The sequence below is a fragment of the Callorhinchus milii genome, unplaced genomic scaffold (assembly GCF_018977255.1).
Source record: "Callorhinchus milii isolate IMCB2004 unplaced genomic scaffold, IMCB_Cmil_1.0 Scaffold3, whole genome shotgun sequence".
In the NCBI taxonomy this organism is placed as follows: domain Eukaryota; kingdom Metazoa; phylum Chordata; class Chondrichthyes; order Chimaeriformes; family Callorhinchidae; genus Callorhinchus; species Callorhinchus milii.
The window spans coordinates 47,765,933-47,786,042 of NW_024704744.1; the positions used below are offsets into that span (position 1 = coordinate 47,765,933).

General features: G+C 37.5%; 1 protein-coding gene across 2 annotated transcripts; it reads left to right on the plus strand.

Moving 5' to 3' along the window:
• Nucleotides 1–334: 334 nt before the first annotated feature.
• pnisr (PNN-interacting serine/arginine-rich protein) lies at nt 335–16,818 on the plus strand. Of its 2 annotated transcripts, XM_042332987.1 has the most exons (11): nt 335–456; nt 3,080–3,265; nt 3,953–4,185; nt 5,101–5,242; nt 6,996–7,186; nt 7,745–7,882; nt 9,434–9,533; nt 11,444–11,497; nt 13,780–13,971; nt 15,134–16,268; nt 16,479–16,818. In XM_042332987.1, exons 1-11 carry the CDS (start codon nt 369–371, stop codon nt 16,507–16,509), a joined length of 2,490 nt encoding a protein of 829 aa, XP_042188921.1. In that variant the 5' UTR covers nt 335–368; the 3' UTR covers nt 16,510–16,818. The 2 variants fall into 2 exon arrangements, with proteins under 2 accessions (XP_042188921.1, XP_042188922.1); XM_042332988.1 differs by lacking the exons at nt 11,444–11,497; nt 13,780–13,971; nt 15,134–16,268; nt 16,479–16,818 and adding an exon at nt 11,354–11,436.
• The last annotated feature ends 3,292 nt before the right edge of the window (nt 16,819–20,110 follow it).

The window sequence follows — 20,110 nt, forward strand, 5'->3', positions numbered from 1 at the left end:
TGAAAACCAAATATGTGGTGTAGTAAAATCCTGCTGAATTGGATAGTCATTGGCTAGGTATCCATTTTGTCCTGTATTGACATTCATCTTCATGGCTGTTTTGTACAAATGGAAGTTAAAAGAAAACGCCTGGCTTCTGAGCAGTACCGCTGTTAATATTTCCACAATTATCCTCTGCCAGTATGATCAGTGCAGGACACGTAAAAAATGAACTTTAATGTTCCTGGTTATCCAGTTTGTACAACTAGTTTGATTTTTGACATTGGTCATCTTTCAGGTTATTCTGGAGAACAAAACAAACAGCTAAATAAGTAACCTTTATTTATTTTCTCTATAGGTTTTCAACATCTGAAATTCAACAGTTGAAGATGTGGGATCAAGGTGGCCAACCCTGGCAGCAGTGGCCTTTGAGCCAGCAACAGTGGATGCAGTCATTTCAGCAGCAACAGGATCCAAGTAAATTTCTACACATGAAGGAGACAGTAGAATATTTGAATTGTGAAAATTAGTGTCATTGCTTGATGTAGTAGGAGTTGTAAGATTGTTGAGAGTAAATGATTGTTGTACTCTTTAGTCTATCAAATTGCTCCTTGAAAATCCTAAACAAAACCAAAAAGATTCTGGGATGGAGTTCCAGAGAACGAGGCAGAACAGTTTAAGACTTCAGCTGCTGCCAGGTCGTGCCCTCCGCTTAGTAAACATCAGCCTACTTCACATCCCCTACCCACTACACCCCACTATTAATGGGCAAATCTTAAACTATCTTTGGAAATCCATCCTCCATTTTTTTTTACTTTGCCTCCATTCATATTTTTGCAGCCATCTCTTACAGAAGAATACTATTTTTTGTGTTCAATGTAAAGAAGCATAATTTTTGTCAAAATCGAATTCAATTTTCATTGTTTAAAATTAAGCTATACACCTTTAAAAAATTCTGTTTTCTTAGAAAAAGACAAATCCTCAGTCCATTTACTAGTACTGGCACTGCTCTCTAGATTATAAATAGAATAGAATATTTTTTCCCTGGTACAGTTTAATCCTCGAAGAAAAAAGATTACGGCCTCGCTTGAGTGTAGATAGTGCATTTTTTAAACTGAAAAGTTTTTTGTAATGTGAAAATGTAGTTTTCACCATGAATTGGTAATGGAGTCCTGTAGTTTAGTGGTTAGAGCATTCGCCTCTGGGCAGGGCGAAACATTGGGCAAGTTTCCTTAATCCACATGCTCTGTTTACCTAGAAGTAGGAACCCAGTTGTTAGTCAATTGGCAGATTGCTTTTCTGGGAGAAATAATCCCTCCAAAAATAAATAATACTAATAATTGGTCACCCAATCCAAGTCTGTTTGTGGAACACTGCTGTATGCAATTGGCTGCTGAGTTTCTCCCACAAAATATACATTCAATTCACTTTACAGTATATTCTGGAAAGTGCTTTGAGATGTCTTGAAAACGTGATAAGGTGCTATATGAAAAGCAAGGATTATTATTATCAATTTAACAATTCTGTGAAAGAAGTGTTACTGTTTGTAGAAGGCAGCAGTGTGCAGGTAGGACCAAATGCATTTAAAATGTTTTTTTTTAAAAGTTATTTGGAACTACTTTCAGGTTTTCATTTTTCTTTTAATGCTAAACACTTTAACAGCAGAGCCTGAGACTCTGCACCATCAGCCTAATCTCATGAGTAAAAAAAATCTAGCACCTTATTTGAAAATGGTGGATCTGGTAAACAAACCATTTAATCTGTTTTTCTCTGTAAACTGATGCCTGTGTACAGGTGAAGGGATCATAAGTAGCTTGTGGTAGCACCATATTTGTCTCACTGGTTCCCCAACCCCTAGCTGATTGAATTAAAAATTCTCACGCTCACATTCAAATCTCCATGGCCTTAACTCACAATAACTCTGCAGACTCCTCCGTCCTTACTGTCCTGTCTATCTGCTCAGCAAACACCAGTCTGCTTCATGTCTACCGCCAATTCCACCCCACCGTTAGTGGCCAAGTCTTAATCTATTCTACTTTCGCTCTCTAGAAGTCTCATCCCAGAATTATTTTTGCTCTGCTCCCTTCCTCCCGCATTCAAATCTGTTTTAGAACCCATCTCTTCTACTGCGCTTTCAGGCACCTTTCTCTCTCCACCCCCCACTTCAGGTCCCAGTCATTTGTGTAAAGCTCTTTGAGACATCCTCCTGACTTGAAAGGCACTATATAACAACAAAATTACATTTGTATAGCACCTTTCACTTCAGGAGGATATCCCAAGGCTATAAATGTAAATTATTGTTGTTTGGAAAGCTCATTTTCTTCTCATGTTTAATGCTCAAATCTTTACCATACAGAATTATATAATAGAACACTTGTAAAGTCTCATGTTTGACTTGTTGCTAATATTTGACATCTTGGTCCTTTTTTAGTCACAGATTCTTTTGCCCTGACCTTGTTCACATACCTAATATACTGATCAATCTTGTTTCTCTATTACAATATTTAAATTGATGTATAGATTCCAAGTCGTATTGTTGATCATAGCCTTTGCTCCCTTGTTTTCACTTTGGAAAAGTGTTTATAATTATGTTAAACATTTCACTTTCCATGTTCCCTCTTTTTATTTAATTTAGTTCTTCAGTTTTGCTTGGTAGGCCATGTCATTGGGAAAAAAGAGATTCTCAATCTTCCACTCTCACTTGCTTCATCTCAAAAATAATTAATGCTGTTACTGTGATGTTTTCTAGCAAAGTATTAAAATAGGTTAAGATAAATCCTGCTCCCTAAGTACAGCCAAGCTGGTGTTTTAAACAGCACAGTGAGCTTTCCACTGACATGTACTAAGCCTTCTATAGGTTTGAACAAAAGTCATTAAAGTGGAAATGGACCCAGTATTCTCATACTGAATTATTTATTCATATGCCTATTGCATAATTTGTATCACGTGTGTAATCCTCAGTCCTAGGTAGTAGATATCAAATGTAAAAACTGTTTATTAACTAATGGTGTATGTTTGAAGAAACACAAGTTATGCATTGTATACATTATTAGAACTGCATTGGATGTGTATTAAGTTATCTTTGGTTTAAAACTTTCAGGCCAGATAGACTGGGCAGCATTAGCACAAGCATGGATTGCACAGAGAGAGGCCACCGAGGAACCTGTAACAACACCTCAGCCAGTGATCATACCCAATGGGCAGGCAGTACATGCCATAGAAAATGCTCCAGACAACCATGCAAATTTTCCAGGAGATCCTAATTTCAACAGAATGTGGGAACAAGGTTTGTATTATCTTGCAGAGGTACTCTTGTGTTGACTTGGTGTTAAAGAAATGTCATTTTAAATGTTAAATTTGGGGAGTTTGAAGAATTGTATTATAAAACAGCGTTAGCCAGTGGAATACATATTTAGCTACTTGTGCTGTCACATGGTTTGATATGTAGGTAATATAATAAAGCTAATAAGTTAATTCCAATGGAACATATTAAATTCTGTCTTTATGAGTTTTGGTCAGCCGGGTGTCTGACACATGCGATAAATGATCTTTATGATTAAGGACATAAAGCATGAAAAGGTCTTGGCCCAATGATGTATTTTTTCTACATATTGTACAGTCACAAATTCTTTATCCAGCCCATTCAATTTTGAAGGAAAGCTTCTGCAGAACTTTTATACTCAAATGTAACTCAAGAGTCCCTCTTCATAATTTAAAGATTTAAGTCAAGAATCATCCTTGTTGTTCTTAATCCTTTCAAGTAAGCAAGTCTTTTCAAGGTAGAGAAATCACAATTTCATGCAATTTTGGTAAAGTTCCAAAATGGCTGCTGCAATCCAAACAAATTTTAAATCAATTAAAGTCTGCTGTGAATACAATTGCTTAAAAATAAGCACCAGCTAGAAATTCAATGAAAATCTGTTGTAGTTATGTCAACTGTTAAATGCTCCTTTGGCTTTCTGTACTTAATTAGACTGGGGAATGCAGCAGCACCATCGACCACCTCACCCACCACCTGAACAGCAGTGGATTCCAACCCCAGCCCCTATGGAAATAGCCCCTCCAGCTGAAGACAGCAGCCAGGATAGTGGTGAGTTCACACCGGAATCCAGACGTATGTTCAATCAAGTCAATAACAACAATTTTGGAGGAGCGCCGGAAAACTTTGGGATGGGAGCGGCTCCAGTCAGCCAGTTTGATTATCAGGTAAAACTGTGTAATGTAGTTTTTGGTTGTTCTCGTCTGTTTTGTAACACCTACTTTCGTACCTATGAGAATAGTGTTCCAATGAACGTCACTTTAAAAAGTGCAATGTATTCCTTTTTAAAGGAACAAAAATTGAGAAGACCTGAGCAATATAGCTACATATATACAATTAGTTCCCAATAACTGAATTTTATTTATTCTTTTTGAAAGTATCAGTAACCATGAATAGATAGTAATGGAAATGACTTGCTTGTAAATGGCTTTTTTTTAAAAAAAACTTAAAAATTCGCTTTTCAACTTTCTGTATGCCATTTATTTGGAAGACTAAAGTGGACGCTCTGGGTTGATGTAAGCCATCGAGATCTTCTTAGAATGAATCCACTCTTTACTAATGTCCATGGAGCTGGTATGTTTTTTTGTCAGTTTTTGATGGGCGTCTGCTAGAATGCAACAAATACGCTGCAAAGTTGGAAAAAAAACAACCCTGCTATTATATCTGAACACCTATTAGTTCTGATTTCCCATTCTCTATTTCTGTAATTGTTTTTTTAACTTTAATTTTATTCTTTTTGCATAATCTACCCTATCTTTTCTAACTTTAAATTTAGGTGAAAGCCTATTTACTTTGTTCCTACTGATTCCCATCCTATATTTTAGAAATGGAAGAAACATAGTGAAAAACAAGATTTGCATTTGCTGAAAAGAAGCTTTAAAGGCTACTTTCTCAGTTAATTCAAAACTGAAGCATGAATGATGGGTATGGTGACCAAGTCAATCTTTGAATTTTTACAAATCAAACAGAGCAAATACATAATCTCCCCCCAACCGTACTTGGTGCTGCAGGGACTAATAAACATGTGTTTGTCCAATAAATGCTTGGGTAACCTTTTAAATGCATGTGTTTTGTATCTACAGCATGGGGCAGCTTATGGTCCTCCAGGAGGATTTCATCAGCCTTTCTGGCAACCTGGACCACCACCAAATCGTAGAGAGCGTCCGTCTTACAGAGATCGGCCACGCTCACCCATAGCAGTAAAACCAGACCCTCCTGCTCTTGGTGAGCTTTGTTTTCAACAATTGAGACTTTATTTCACTATATCATTTGTGTGCCTTAAATGTCTTTTGATTATTTTATGTAGTTGGTACTGTTTATTTATTGCATCCTGCTGCTATTCCAAAAGAAAAAAATGTTTTCTCCCAGTTATCGTTTCAGTTTATATTCCTTTTCTATCCAGATTCAATCCAAAAATTCTGTTTAAAAATCCTACTCAACTCGTTTTTGCTTGTAGGATATTGCTGGAGCAATATTAGCTGCCATTTTTGTCTCCTTAACAGCATACATTTCTAATTAATATTATTCTGTGTTTTACACAGAAGGTACTATATAAGGTGTATTAGGAAAGTGTTCTCTTGGGAGCTTTATTGGAATTCAGTTGCTAGGTATTCATCAAAATGCCTCCTAAATTGAATTTAACCATGTTTTGGAAAAAAAATGAATATTCAATCAATGAATCAATCAATTGCTCAGCATTCTTGGCTCCCCATCCGCCAGTGGATCAAGTTAATTGTCCTCATTCTCACTTTTAAATTTCAACATGACCTTTTGTCACCATACCTCTGCCATCTTTTCAAACCCAAATGATCCATCTGCTCCCTTTGCTTAGTAAGCACCGTCCGTCCTGCTTCATGTCCCCTTCCCTACCCACCTCACGATGGGTGAACTTTCAGCCTGTCTGTCCCACACTCTGAAACTCCATCCCATGGATCCTCCGATTTGATTCCTCTGATTTGCTCCCTTCCTCACCTCATTCAAGATCAGTCTCGAACCCCACTTGTTTAACAATGCCTTTGGTCATCTTTCTCCTCTCACCCCCTCAGTTCACACTCCCAACTCAGGTACCCAGCTAGTACTGTAAATTGCTTTGGGGTGTCCTCCCATCATGAAAGGTGTTATATAAACGGAAATTTGTATTGTGTTGTAATAATTCTTTTAAAAATAGCTGTTTGTTTAGTTAGCATGAATTTTAAGGAACAAATTTTTTCCAGATGTTAGAGCTAGGATTTATTTTTGAGACCAGATTGTATCTTAACACAGGATAGATCCGAAATAAAGATCCTACTGTATATATTTTAAGCTCTACATTGCAATTTTTTTAGCCCATGTTTGGTGGATAGCAGGTATCAGGAACTTCTTATGAGCCTCTGGTGAGCTTCACACTCAATAATGAGCATTAATATTCCTACTGTATCTGATGAAAAAGTGAAAAAAGAGAACATAATAGATTAAGTCTCCAAAATAAACTTGCTTAGAAGCCTTGCGCATTTCAGAAAAAGTGCATTTCATTGTGTCATTCTGGAGTGAATTGAAATTTGGGATTTGGTAATGAGAGGCCAGTATTCAAAAATATTATTTTATTTCCCACTCCCTCCGCCCCTCCCCGCAGCACCCCATTTTACATTTTTTCTTGGCTTTAGCTTCCGTACGAATACGCCACATTTCTTGGCAGGCTCCCAGACTTTTACCAATATGTAACCAATAGCTGGAAGTGTGCTAGTACAATCATAGCACTTTACTTCCAGTTCTTCAAACAGCCTGTGGGCAGCAACTGAACCCTTCAGTTTTTCCACCAAGTACAGTTTAGGTTAAGAGCGATAAAACTAGCGGTAAGTGCTCTCATTTATAATTTTGAAAGAAAATAAATGTTAATGTTGATTGTTCATAGATTTTGTGGTGGAGCAGGAAAAATATAAATTGCCTATTCTTAAACTTGGATATTATAATCTGAAAAATTAAACCTTCAATGTTGCAGACGCTGTGAAACGCAGAACCTTGCCAGCTTGGATCCGTGAGGGACTGGAGAAGATGGAACGGGAAAAACAGAAAAAACTTGAAAAAGAAAGGTTAGCAAAAGAACGAGCACAATCTTCAAAACACAAAGAAGATCCAGAAGAAGTACATGAAGAAACTGATGGACCCAGATTGCCGCACAAAAGTAAATTTGTAAGTACATGCACATGCTACCAAGAGTGCTATTACTGTAATCCCCAGCAAGGAACTGCCTTTTGTCAAGAAAATCTGTCCAGCTTGATTTACTATGAAACTTTACTAATGGAAAATACAGTTGTGTGTAAAATCTGCATAATGTTAGGATGGTGACTTTGGTAGATACATGTATTTTGGCTTTGCAGCTCAACATTTTTAACTCCAGAAACAAAAATTCAGCAAAACAGATATAGTTTGTGAGACCTATCAGTCCACTCTATTGACCATTCAGCTATTTTGTAGCCCACTAATTACAACAGGAAAAACAAGAGATATACGCACTTGTTTTTGTTCAAGTAATACTGATGTACTCCTCTGTTATGCACAAAGTGCATGCTTGTTTTGGAGCTGTTGATCACCTGCCTGCTTTGGTAAGTACTATTTACAGAATGTGCCTTTTGTAAGGGGGTTGTGGATTTTTTTAAAAAAGAAGTACCAAATGACTGGCTGGTAATCAATTTCTACTAAAGGTTTTGAAGCTTAAAGATCAGTATTACTCTGGTTTATGGTGTTTAGGACAGTGATGATGATGATGAGGAATATGAACCTACTGAAACCAAAATTAGTGACAAGCCAAGCCGGAGTCCTTCTCCTGTCACTCAAGAGGAACAGAGTGAACCAGAAATGACTGAAGAAGAAAAGGAATTTCAGATGGTATGTTGTAATCTTAATTTTTGATTCATTTCTAATTTGTTTAATCTATGGGGTTTTGTTTATTGAATCGTTCCAACTGGCAAATGACATAAATTGTAAATAACAACAACAAGATTACATTTGTGTAGCGCCTTTCATGTCGGGAGGATGTCCTAAGGCACTAGACAGAGTACAGCATTTCAGACCCGAGCTGGGGTTGGGGGGTTAAGGGGGGGAAGGGATTTTGATTGTACATTATATTTCTGTTAGGAATGGGGGAGCAGTGCAAGTACAGTACAGACAGAGCATGCCTGTCAGCAGAGTTTAAATCTGTGTAATTGATACATGGACAACATTCGTTCTTATCAACCAGGAAAGACATTATTCACACACAGATAAGGAATTGGATGTTATTTTCAGTTGACAACCAAAGCATTTACAGTGGACCCTCAATTCTCTGCATCCTATTATTCAGCATTATTATTGGGTAGGGAAATAATGCACTAACCTCCTGCTCCACTTCTCCAAATTATCTCAATTTTGCCAATATCATTAATTGAATCCTGTTGTTAATTGAAAAACATTAATTTGTTAGATCTAAGAGGAAAATTGAAGTTGTGGCTAACTTTTAACCCCAGAGTTGCAGGTTTTGTGACTATTCCAAATAATACAGAAATTAAACCTTATATGAACATTATGCAGTATGTGCTAATTATGTATACTTGATCCAGAGGCCTGGTCATTAAGAACACTATGTTGTGGTAATGCACACAAATAGTGAATTCAGTTGCATTCCAATTATTAGTGGTGTGGAGGGGGGAGGTAGCTTCATTATGGCTGATTATTAAGAATTTACTATAGGTTTATTTACAATACACCAATTGTAAGCCTATGAACGTAAAACGTCTTAATTACTAGTGATATATTCTTATTTTGAAGTTACAAGAATCAATCCATTTTAATCTACATTTGGGATTGTTGCAGATGAACGTTCAACAAAAGTTTTAATGAACCATAATAGGAACTGAGTTATGGGAACTAGAAAATTCATGGTCTCATTAGAGAATCCTCTTCTAAAACTAAAGTTAAGGATTATTTTTAATGCAGAATAGAGAACTATTCTTTTGTTGTATGGGAATTGGTATTTTTAATGTAAATACTGGGTAACATTCTTTACTCTGATCGACACAAAGTTACTAAAAATATAAAACTTAAATCAACAGATAGTAAATTTAGTATGGGAAAAAGTCATTGTTTTGCTCTGCAGCCGTCTCTTGCACTTTTAGTTTGAGATTTGTGATTCATTTTGCCAATGCAGCATTTCATTAACCCAAGTCGCAATTAACGCACCCACCATCAGATTTGAAATATTCCAATATAAGTGAATCAGTAGAAAAATATATTAAATCACCTCTTGCTCACGACACAGAATTACAGTGAGTAGATGGGGTGCACTGTACAATAAATGTTGGCATTGTCATCCATGTGATAACCTGTAATTGTATTTGTATTCCCATTCACTTGGTGCTAATTAAAGTGACACAATAAATGCCATTTTATTTTGGATTACAGATGATAATGATGAAAATGCTGCTTACTGAGGTCCTTCTGGAAGTGACCAATGAAGAGATCTATAATGTTGCGAGGGAAGCTCACCGGAAAGCCACTAAAGGTATAATTGTTTACTTTGTATCAGATTTTATTTATTATTTATTATTTATTTAAAGCTAAAATGCACAACATAACTAAAACTGAAGAAAGCTAGCTTTGTTTCCCCTCTTGGACTATTTTCTCTGTCTGACTAAATATGTTTCGGAATTTCAGCTGTCTTAAAACATTTTCCATATGTTTTTGCCTTTTTAAAGCAAAATTGCATTTATTTCTAAGAGAAAAGGATTTATTTTGAAGAGGAAACTATTCCTAAATGTGATGAGTTTTTTCCCATTATATTACACAAGGTACAATGATTGATTTATCATGTTTCTGGAGAGTAATGAATTTGAATAGATAGAGTGAGATTAGTAGAAAATATAGGATTTGTTTAGACATTTTACCACAACATAAAAAGTAATATAAATAACCTAAATATGATTTTAAATATCTTCGGATATTTAAAACTATTTGAAACAGTACTTTTTCTCCACAATAGAAGTGACTGTCCTCAAGGATTTAAGAAGAAACATCTTCCCTTTTTGGGCTTCTAGTTCAGAGAGAGATTGGAAATGTTATAAGAATGAGCAAATTGAATGGAATCCATTCATATGGATCAGGGCATGTAGACAAATCCCGAAAGTAAATCATTGGTTGAGCCAAACTTCAATCATAGAAGTGCAAGACTATTCCATCAGCATAATAAGAAGGATGTTAAAAACATAAAGTCACAGGGTCTCAGAGAAAATAAATGAGGACGAAAACAAGCAGGAAAGGGAATGAAGACTCAAATCTCACAGAAAATGTTTCACTATTTTCCATTTTAAAATTTAGTTCCAGCATCAAGATAAAGTTGCATGGCTATAGTTTCAAGTTCTTAAACATGTCTGTAGTTTTGATTCAAACATCAAAAAGGATTAATGGATATCTCTTTACAGGTAGCTCAGAAATTGGTGAAATCCTCTCAATTTTTTTGCACATAAAATTATTATGATTATAATTAGTTTTAAAAAGTCAGTGTTACGCTATTTTGAGATGCATTTGCAAATTTAAAAGCAAATTGAGAGGTGAACCTTTAGTACATACAAAACAAATTCGGTTATTTTCAATCTTCACAATCATTAATGTATTTTTTCAAACAGTGCTCAGTGACTAATTTTTTTGTGATCTGTCTCTACTATTGCACAGTCAAAGTGCAATTTTTGTGTAACAGATGACACAATGTGAGGTAACATCAATATATGTATTGCTAGTAAATTAATTTAAGTATAAATTAGATAAGGCGTTATGACTATTTAGGCTGTTTGATTCATTGCAGAATTTAAGATTGATAGTTCAGTGGGCCTACCTCTTCAGATTCTACATTCACTATCAAGCTGGTATTGATATTTCCTACTGAATTCTGCATACCAAGATGTATTGCTGATTTTACTAAAAAGGCAGCATTTTGCCATATTTTTCAGGTTTCGTTTCTTTGAGGATGACTTATCTTCTATGTGAAGAAACAAAAATATTATCAAAATGACCACAAAAGGGGAGCAGTATTTAGTAAAAGTGCTGCTGTTTTCCTCGGTGCAGCAAAATCAGCAGGGATGATTTTTATTTTTGAAAAGATAATGTTTTGTCTGCTTACTTCGCAATGAGGCATGTGAAACACAGATCATTCGCTCTTCATTAGTTGGTGGTGCATTATTAGAGAAGGACACCTTGACATTTCATGCTAGAAACTGCTACCTGATTTTGCTTTTTAGGTTTACGTTTTAATCTAACCTGTTGTGTGAAGAACTGTGCTCTTGATGGATCTTTTTGTTTATAATGTTTCTTCTCTTCTTTGCAAAGCAGCTGTAATAGTACAGTTTTGCAATGCCATAGAAAACTCAATACTTTGAAAAAGTGTTAACATGTTGTTCCTGTTGTTGATGTGATACAAAGCTCCTGCAAAGCAGCTGGCACAGTCCAGTGCACTGGCTTCTCTGACTGGACTTGGTAAGTAGTTTCCTTTCTTAGAATAAAGGGGTAATGGGAGAACGGGGGATTTATTCAAGGTTTTAAATTTGAATTTGTACTGCATCTGTATACTTAATCCCCAACAGGTAACCATTTTGTGTGCTTAGCCCACTCTATTGTTCCAGTCCAGTTGTGGATTACTACATCATTTGTATGGAAAACATTACTTGTACAGTGATTGAACTGACTTGTGACATTGCAGAACTTCATCTAGTCAACCTGATCATTGGCCTTTCTACACTATGCAACCCGTATCCCCATCTTCATTCCATGAAAACATTTCTTACACTGATGCAACGATGCACATTTGGTATCAAATTGTTTTGTTTTCCAGCTAGAAACTGGTGAAAGAAAATGGCACCTGGGAGAACCTAAAAACTAAACCAAAATAAGAGATTGAGATTTGAGCAAATGATCAAATCACCCAGCAATTGGGAACTAATCCGAAGAGTTGCAATGCAGTTATTCTATTTATTTTTGCCCTTTCTGGTAGTGCACTCAGTCATAAGCTATCTGGTACCACAACCTTGCTTTTGCAGAACAAATTTATTATGGTTACTCGGTTAAGTATTTGGTATGGGAAAAACACTTTACTGAAGAAATGAAGCGTTTGAATACAAGCTTTTTTTAAAAAAAATCCAGTCGGATCTGTTCCCGTAACAATCCGCTTGTCTGCAACTGGAGAAAATGGACACCAGCTGCAAATGCAATCTCCATTATTTTGGTTGTCATTTTTCACCTTCTCTGGCAAACCAAATTATCACTCACTGCAAGTGCCATTTAATTATTTTACATTTTATTTAAATTATGCTCTGCATTACAGTGACTTTATGTGCAAGGCCTTAGGAGATCCTAAGAACATCAGCATACAGTTTCTTTTGCGAAAGGCTTTCTGATGTTTCCAGTAATGTAAAATGTCAATTAAGAGACTGGTCTGCTGTCTTCTTGGGAAATTGTTCTTCCTTTGCTAAGATTAGCAATTCCAGCCCATCCCCTCAAATCAGTGGAATTACTTGTACAAATTGAATACTTCTCAGAGCTGAAATGTAAAAATATTGTAGTGACAAAATTCAGTAGAAATCTGTATTAATCTACAGACTGATATTTAGATATCAGGTTTTGCATATTCAACTAATATTTAAATTGAAGATTATCAAGATAGATTTGTGATATATTTTAGTATTGGAGTAAAGTATATGCACTTTTTAAAAAAAAATTCTCTTCCCTGAAGGCAATGATAAATTCTCGTGTTCAGTATCACAAGTGCCGTTGATCCTCTGATAACTAACCCAAAGTATTATTCATCTCACATAATGAGATCTTAGCCATCGAGTGCTGCTGAGCTATTTTGTGTGTGTATGTTCTATCCCCCAGTGCCTTCGCCGCCTCCTCCCTTTCCTCCTTCAAGGCCGGTCTCAAGACCTTTCTCTTTGACCATGCCTTCAGCTCCCCTCTCGACTCTCTACCCCCTCCTTGCTCCCTCCCCTCACCCTGACCATTTCCCCACTGCTCGGGTCCTGACCCAACTGTACAGCGCCTTGGGACGTCCTCCCGACGTGAAAGGCGCTCTATAAATGGAATGTTGTTGTTGTTTGTGTAGGGGTGGCAATTTATTGCTGAGTCCAATCCTATGCTCATCAAACATGCACATGAGTGTAGTTTCCAGCAAGTAACAATGGATAGGTATAAGGAGCAAATAGTTATGGCTAATTTTCTCTTTCCAACTCTCCATCCCATCTCCAGCTAATTCCATATTGAGCCTGAGATCGTCCTTGTTTGTGTGGATTAGCACCACATATCCATTTGAGCATTGGGTGAACCTTAAGATAGCATACAATATATGAATGTCTTCAACAAAAATACTTAAAAATAACAAACACTTCTGAACATAGCTGGTGCTCAAGAAGAAATTTCTTTCTAGTCAACTTGAAGCTCACCAGATTGAGAAATCAATCTCAGATTGGTGAAATCCTATGAAAGGGACCTCTATTCTACCAATTGTGTTGCTACCTCAGATTTGACTTTATAGTCATTAACTATTGGAAGATATTAATTTTTCCTACATGGATTAAGTTTTAGAAAGTATTTTGATGTAAAGTTTGTATTAAATGTTCAATTTGCAATATGCAAATAGTTCTAATGCTGAAAGACTCATTTTTTTTTAGAAGTTAATGCAAACTTTAAAATGAACTGTATTAAAAATGTGCTAGAAAGCAGCACTTTCTTTCCACTGTGAAAGAGACTGGGGTTTGTATGTGCAGGTGGACTGGGCGGGTATGGCTCTGACAGTGAAGATGAAAGAAGTGAGCGAGCCTCCGAGTCGTCTGATACAGACGATGAAGAACTTCACCGTAGAATTCGACAGAAACAAGAGGCTTTCAGACGCAAAGAGAGGGACCTGCAGCTACTGCTACAACTCCTACAACAGCAACAGCAGGAGAAACAAATCGAAGGTATAATTGCTATCTTAGGGAAGACCCTATATATTATTATGCTGACCCACACTCCCTTTTTTTAAAAAAAACTAGGGAATCCTGAAAAGTTCCTGTTAGATATTCATTCTGCCCATTTTTTGTACTGAAACTGGCTCATTGCTGAGGTACCACAGGTGGAAATTGTTATGCAGCACCTTGGCTAAACAACAATTCTTTGTGTGAGGCCAGTTCAGTGAGTGTTCAACTGTGGTGGTTCATAAAAATCAGTTCCAATCTGTCTTTGTTGGCATCCACACAGTCATGCTTTCCACAACCATTTGGAATGGTTAGGGTGCTGTGCTAATTTCTCTCTTTACCTCCTTCTAAATGTTTACAATACAATTGCATACAGTCTACAATATACTTGACATTTATATAGTATCTTTCACACTGGGAAGACGTCTCAAAGCGCTGACTGCTGGCTTGGTACTAGAGCTGGGTTTGAAACCAACAGAAATGGGGAGGTGCTTAGATGCAAATAAGATACAGATGTTGTGCCAGTCAGAAATGTTAAGCAGAATTGGGCTGACTAACCACCCACACAATTTAAATTTGTTTTATGCGGAGGCTAACAGAATTCTTAAACGTGCAATTAACAAAATGCAGTGTCAAATATGGTCACTCCACTCCACAGTGTTTTGAGTGGAAGCAGATACTGGAAATTCACAACACAGGTTAATCAGCAGTTGAAAGATTTGTGCTTTAAGATGCAGATTAATTTACTGTAGCATTCCAAGATTTGTTCAAAATTCCATGATTTTTTTTCTTTATAGTGTAGTAGCTCTTTCAGAATCGGCACAGGCACAGTGGAACAAATAGCCTCCTTAAGTACTGTAAAATTCTATGATTCTATAGTGTGCGCATGTACATATATTTATATATTGTAATCATGTTTTATTTCCTCCCATTTTTACCACATTGAGGCTCATCACAGACTCACCTGAACTTCAGATTGGCTGTTTGTTTATATTACACCATTCACTGTATTTCTTATCAATTATTTCTGTAAAGTGGTTTGGGATGTTGATTTTTATGTACAACCTGCCGTGTAACTGCAACATGTTTTCAAGAAACTGAATTGAACTGGAAATGCTGTTTTATTGCCCAATTTGTTTTTCCTCTTTTTATTTTATTTTCTCAGATGTAAAACATCAAGTAGAGGGCAAAATTTTCAGGGAGGTGGATGTTAAAGAACAGAGTAAAGAACATGGTAGCAGTGCAGTTAAACATGAGGGGAAAGAGAAAGATTTTGAAACCGTTACTGAAAAGAAAAGAAATCACAGTGAAACTGAACTCAACCCAGATTTGAGCAAACCCTCTAGTGAGAAAAATACAAAGGAGAAAGCGGCAAGAAACAGAAGTTCCTCCAGTAGCAGTAGTGGGAGCAGCAGCAGTGGTACCAGTAGCAGCAGCAGCAGCAGATCAAGGAGCTCCACGTCAAGCACTAGTACAGGAAGCAGTAGCAGCTCTTCCCATTCCTTTTCCCCTAAGAGGAAGAAAAAGCGGAGCCGTAGCAGGTCTCCTTCCAACAAAGCTAGGCGAAACAGTAGAAGCCAAAGTTATTCCCGTAGGCGCAGGAGAGAGAGGAGCAGGAGCAGGGATAGACGCAGGAGAAACAGCAGAAATGGGAGTTGGGATAGAGAAAGGCGAAGGAACCGCAGTGGGTCTCGGGACGGAAAGAGCAGGGATAGAATCAGGAGTAGAAGTAAAAGTGATGCCAAGCGCGCTAGTCGCAGTAAGAGCAAGGAAAGACGTAGGACTCCTGAAAGACGTAGGAGTGACAAGAGTGGGATAAGGCATCGAAGCAGTAAGGAAAGGGATAGGAAGAAAGATAGGAGCAAAAGTACAGAGAGGGATAAAAAGAAAGAGGAAAAGAAACGGGATAAAGAAAAGGATCAGGACAAAAAGAGAGACAAGCAGAGAAGCAAGGATAAACAGAAAGAGGATAATGATAATAGTAAATCAAATAGTCAGGATGAGAGTAAGTTGAAGCGAAAAAGGGATTCAGTGAGGACTTATTCACGCAGTGACTCATCTAGTAAGCTTCCACAGCAGTACTCTAGACAAGATAGTGAGTCTAGTAAAAAAAGTTCCACAAAGGATGGTAAAAAACACTCCGACACAGAATCTAGTGCAAGGAGCAGCTCTCGTTCTCCGGATAGCGGCAGAGAAAAGAAGTCAAAGAAATCTAAACGCAGTCGCTCAAGATCAGTGGAAAAATCTCAAAGGTCTGGTAAGAAGGCAAGCCGCAAACACAAGTCTAAGTCACGATCAAGGTAGTACACATTTTATATTATTTTTCTTTTATGTGTAAACTTAAACGGCCAATACTGTTAAAATGGCAAGGACATATTGGTATCTTCTATGTTGTTTCCATTAAGTGATCAAAAAACTTAGTTTGAAATGCTATACTTTCAAATAGTTAGCTAATTATAGAAAATGTTTTTTTATACGTTAATAGTTTTTTTTCTCCTTTTTTTCTGCAGGTCGAGAACTCCTAATAACCGTAAGCATTGAGGGGGAAAAATTGTCTGGCATCCTTTGCCATGATGATCTTGAAAAATTCCATGAGTTTTGGAGGATTGTCTCATTATAGAGGCATACGTGACAACTGTGTAGGTGTTTATATGTATATAGGTGTACATTTTTTCAAGTGCTGTCTATAGTTCAGTGCTTGCTTAAGGTTTTATTTGTATTGCATTCTTCCAAGATTATTATTCACACTGTAAACAGTTTGCTTTCAGCTGTAACGTTTTAACATTAAACTTAACACTGACCTGTAGTTTGCTGTCAATAAACTTTTCAGATTGGCTTTGTTAAAATAAATACATTTGCCCTTGTTTACTGCTGACATTTATGTTCCTTGACGCATTTAGGGTACAATCAGCAGGAAGGACTGAGATTTACAAGATATTGAATGAACAGGAGTGGATTAGAAATCAGTATTCCAATCAGGGCCAGATGACATGATAAATCACTTGGCGACATCTGAACCCTTAAGGTTGCTTTTAACAATGGATTTTTTTAAAATACCACTGGTGGTTCTAGTCCAGAATGATGCAAGACCACAATGTGGGGCATTAAGTGGCATTATCTTCATGAAGTAAAACTAACAGCAAAATGGTCGGCAATAGGATTTTAAGTACATAGGGCAAATTTAAAGTGGGTAAAGTAAATTTCATTGTCTTGCATTCTGAAATTACTTAAAAAGTCACTCAAAGTAAATGTATGGAAGAATGCAAATAAAGGTGTGCATTTCTAGAATGTACTGACTTAATTGCTTAAAAAAATAGTCAAATTATTATAATTTGTTGATAGAGAAGTCAATACCTGAATGCCTGCATCATTTCACTTTTGAAGAGAGGATTATAATAATGAAATTGCAAGCATGTGTTCATATTTTTAAGTGGTGTGAAGGTTAAAGGCAATTACGTACTGTGATCAGGTTTAGGCCACTCTAAAAATACATGAATAGAAAAAGTAGCCAAGATGAAAATCGTACATTGGGAATTATAGAAGCCGAAGAATAAAGGTCTTTTCCCCCCCGCCACCCTCTTTTATAGGTTGTTTTATAAAATCCTCTTTGGCTTGTCTGACTGAAAAGAAATGGCAATTTAGAACAGTACTTGGAATGTTACAGTTTAAGTCCGAGTTTGTGAACCGCGCATCGGTACATCCTGTGTTTAGAATCCTCCTTGACTGGTTTGCAGAGGTAAACAGATGATGCTCAAGCTCTGCACCTCCCAACTAGTTGAACCATCTCTCATTATGAAGGGATGGGTGTCTTGAGCTATGGGCAGGAAAATAATAATAATAATCCTTGTATTTGATATAGCGCCTTATCACATCTTCGAGACGTCTCAAAGTGCTTCACAGAATATACTTTAAAGTAAATTGACTATATTTTGTGGGTGAAACGCGGCAGCCAATTGTGCACAGCAGTGGCACACAAATCGTCATGGATTGAGGGTCCAAATTATTATTTATTTAAAAGGGGATTATTACCCCCGGGAAGTGATCCGCCAATCAACTTACAACCAGGTTCCTACTTACTGCTAGGTAAACAGGCATGTGGAGTAACAAAACTTGCCTAAGGTTTCACCCCCTCATGCTTTTCATGCTGACCTGTGTTGCCCACCAGGAAGCTCGCAGGGAGTTTCTGGTACCTGCTGCCCACCTAGAGCTCAAACCCACGCTTATCGGATATCAAATGACCATCCTCCTTGGGGAGAAGGGTTAAGCCAGGTCTCCTTGGAACTGAAATAGTACAAGGTGACATGTTTGGCAACAGAATGCAAGAATTTGACAATCCTCTGCCAGTCTCTAATCCAGTTCCTGAGCCAGGCGGGTCCGCAGTTCTCCAGATCACTGCTGATGACACCCCAACCAGCCTGGCTCATCGGCAGGACTTAGAAAGGTAGACCTGTTACTGGGGGCAGAGACTCTGAGATGCTACCCCATGTGAAGGACAGTATATAAATTGAATTTCTCTCCCTAAATCATCTCAAGACAACAGAGTCCTAGTTTGTCTAATTGTTGCTCACAGCTCATTCCTCTAATGCTGGGGATCATCCTTGTTGCTCCTCTTTGCACTGCCTCTCAGGCCTGGGCAACCCCCCTATATCGCAGTGACCAGACTATGTATACTCTAGGTACTGCCTGAGCAGAGCACTATACAGCACAAATATTATATCTGGGGATCATAACTCCATTGATTTCACAGTATAGCCCAGCATCATGTTTTCTTTGTTTACTGCTGCCTCACATTGTTTTAACATAGTGAGCAATGAGTCAACTAACACCCTAGATCTCAGCTTTCCCTTTGGTAAGTTCTATTTAATCCATGGAGTACTTTCTTAGTTCCTATTATGGAGTACCTTGCATTTATCTATACACTGAAACCCTGGCAAGCTGGCCTAATGTGGTTGGAGGGAGGGAGGAGGGCCATTCAGAATTTCTGGCTAAGTGTAATTATAATGCTGGTATTGGCATTTAGTGGCTTTTTCAGTGCTAGTAACTGCGGGTACTGGCATTGTAATTGGTTAAACGCTGCAAGCTGAAGATAGTGAATAAGCTATTTTGTGCCCGAGGGATTCAAATGGAGTCAAAGTCAATATTCCTGGCAATTGAAGGCTATTAAGGACAGTGAGGCTGCTCAACATGCTAGGGAGAGTGGCCAGCAGGAGTCTACAGGTGGGCCTATGGAAGTTCTTTTAATTTTCAGTTTCTGACCCAGTCCAGCTAGATACAAATTCTGGATACCCGGAGTCCAGTAAGCCATGGGTTTACTGCATTAAACTTAAGGTCTTCTATCAGGACTTCAAAATTTATTTCTTGCAGAATTCCACACACTTTCAGAACATATTGACCTTTCGTAACAAGACGAGACATTAAAGCAACTATTTTTGAAAAGAGAAGGGAGTTTCTCATGGTGTACTGGCCAATAATTCACTGGACAAAATTGGTCATTCACTTCACGGATGTTCGTGGGACATTTCTGTGCACAAATTGGCTGCTGCATTTGCTACAAATAAATAGTCACTGCTTTGAGGTGTCTTGATATGTTAAATGCATGGTCACCTGCAGCATACTGTAAGTCACAAATGTCACCTCGTAAACTTTCTTTAAGTAAAAGTTACCACAGTCCTGCTTTTCTCAGGATAATGGCTGATTAGGGCTGACTTAATGTGGATGGCAGCTGTTTCTTTAAAAAAAACATTGCTGGTATCATACTTGGGAGTTTAATTTTTAGTCTATTGTAATAATAAATAATAATTCTTGCATTTGGTATAGCACTCCCATCACCAAGTACGACAATTCTCACCCCTTTTGTATACCCACGACATGTGTCTCGCCCACCCTCACAGAGTGAACTTCAGTGTTCAATCCCTCTCTATAAGTGCAAGTCCCTGTGGTTAAGGTGTAATTCACCAGTGAGAGTTACCACGACAACAGATACTGCCAATTACTGTTTATATTACAGCTAATTGGGAAGCTTCAGTCAGCAGTCTATCGCACTCGGAGACTGATGTAGGCTCAACCAGTTTATGTGTCCCCTCCTTCCAGATTGATTACAGAGACTCGAGAAAGCAGTCAAGAAAACGCAACAGAATTTTAT

Coding starts and splice junctions, on each gene's coding strand:
- pnisr (XM_042332987.1), top strand. CDS start 369: ATGTGGGATCAAGGTGGCCAACCCTGGCAGCAGTGGCCTTTGAGCCAG. Junction 9,534..11,443: donor TCACCGGAAAGCCACTAAAG/GTATAATTGTTT, acceptor TGTGATACAAAG/CTCCTGCAAAGCAGCTGGCA. Junction 13,972..15,133: donor GCAGGAGAAACAAATCGAAG/GTATAATTGCTA, acceptor TTATTTTCTCAG/ATGTAAAACATCAAGTAGAG.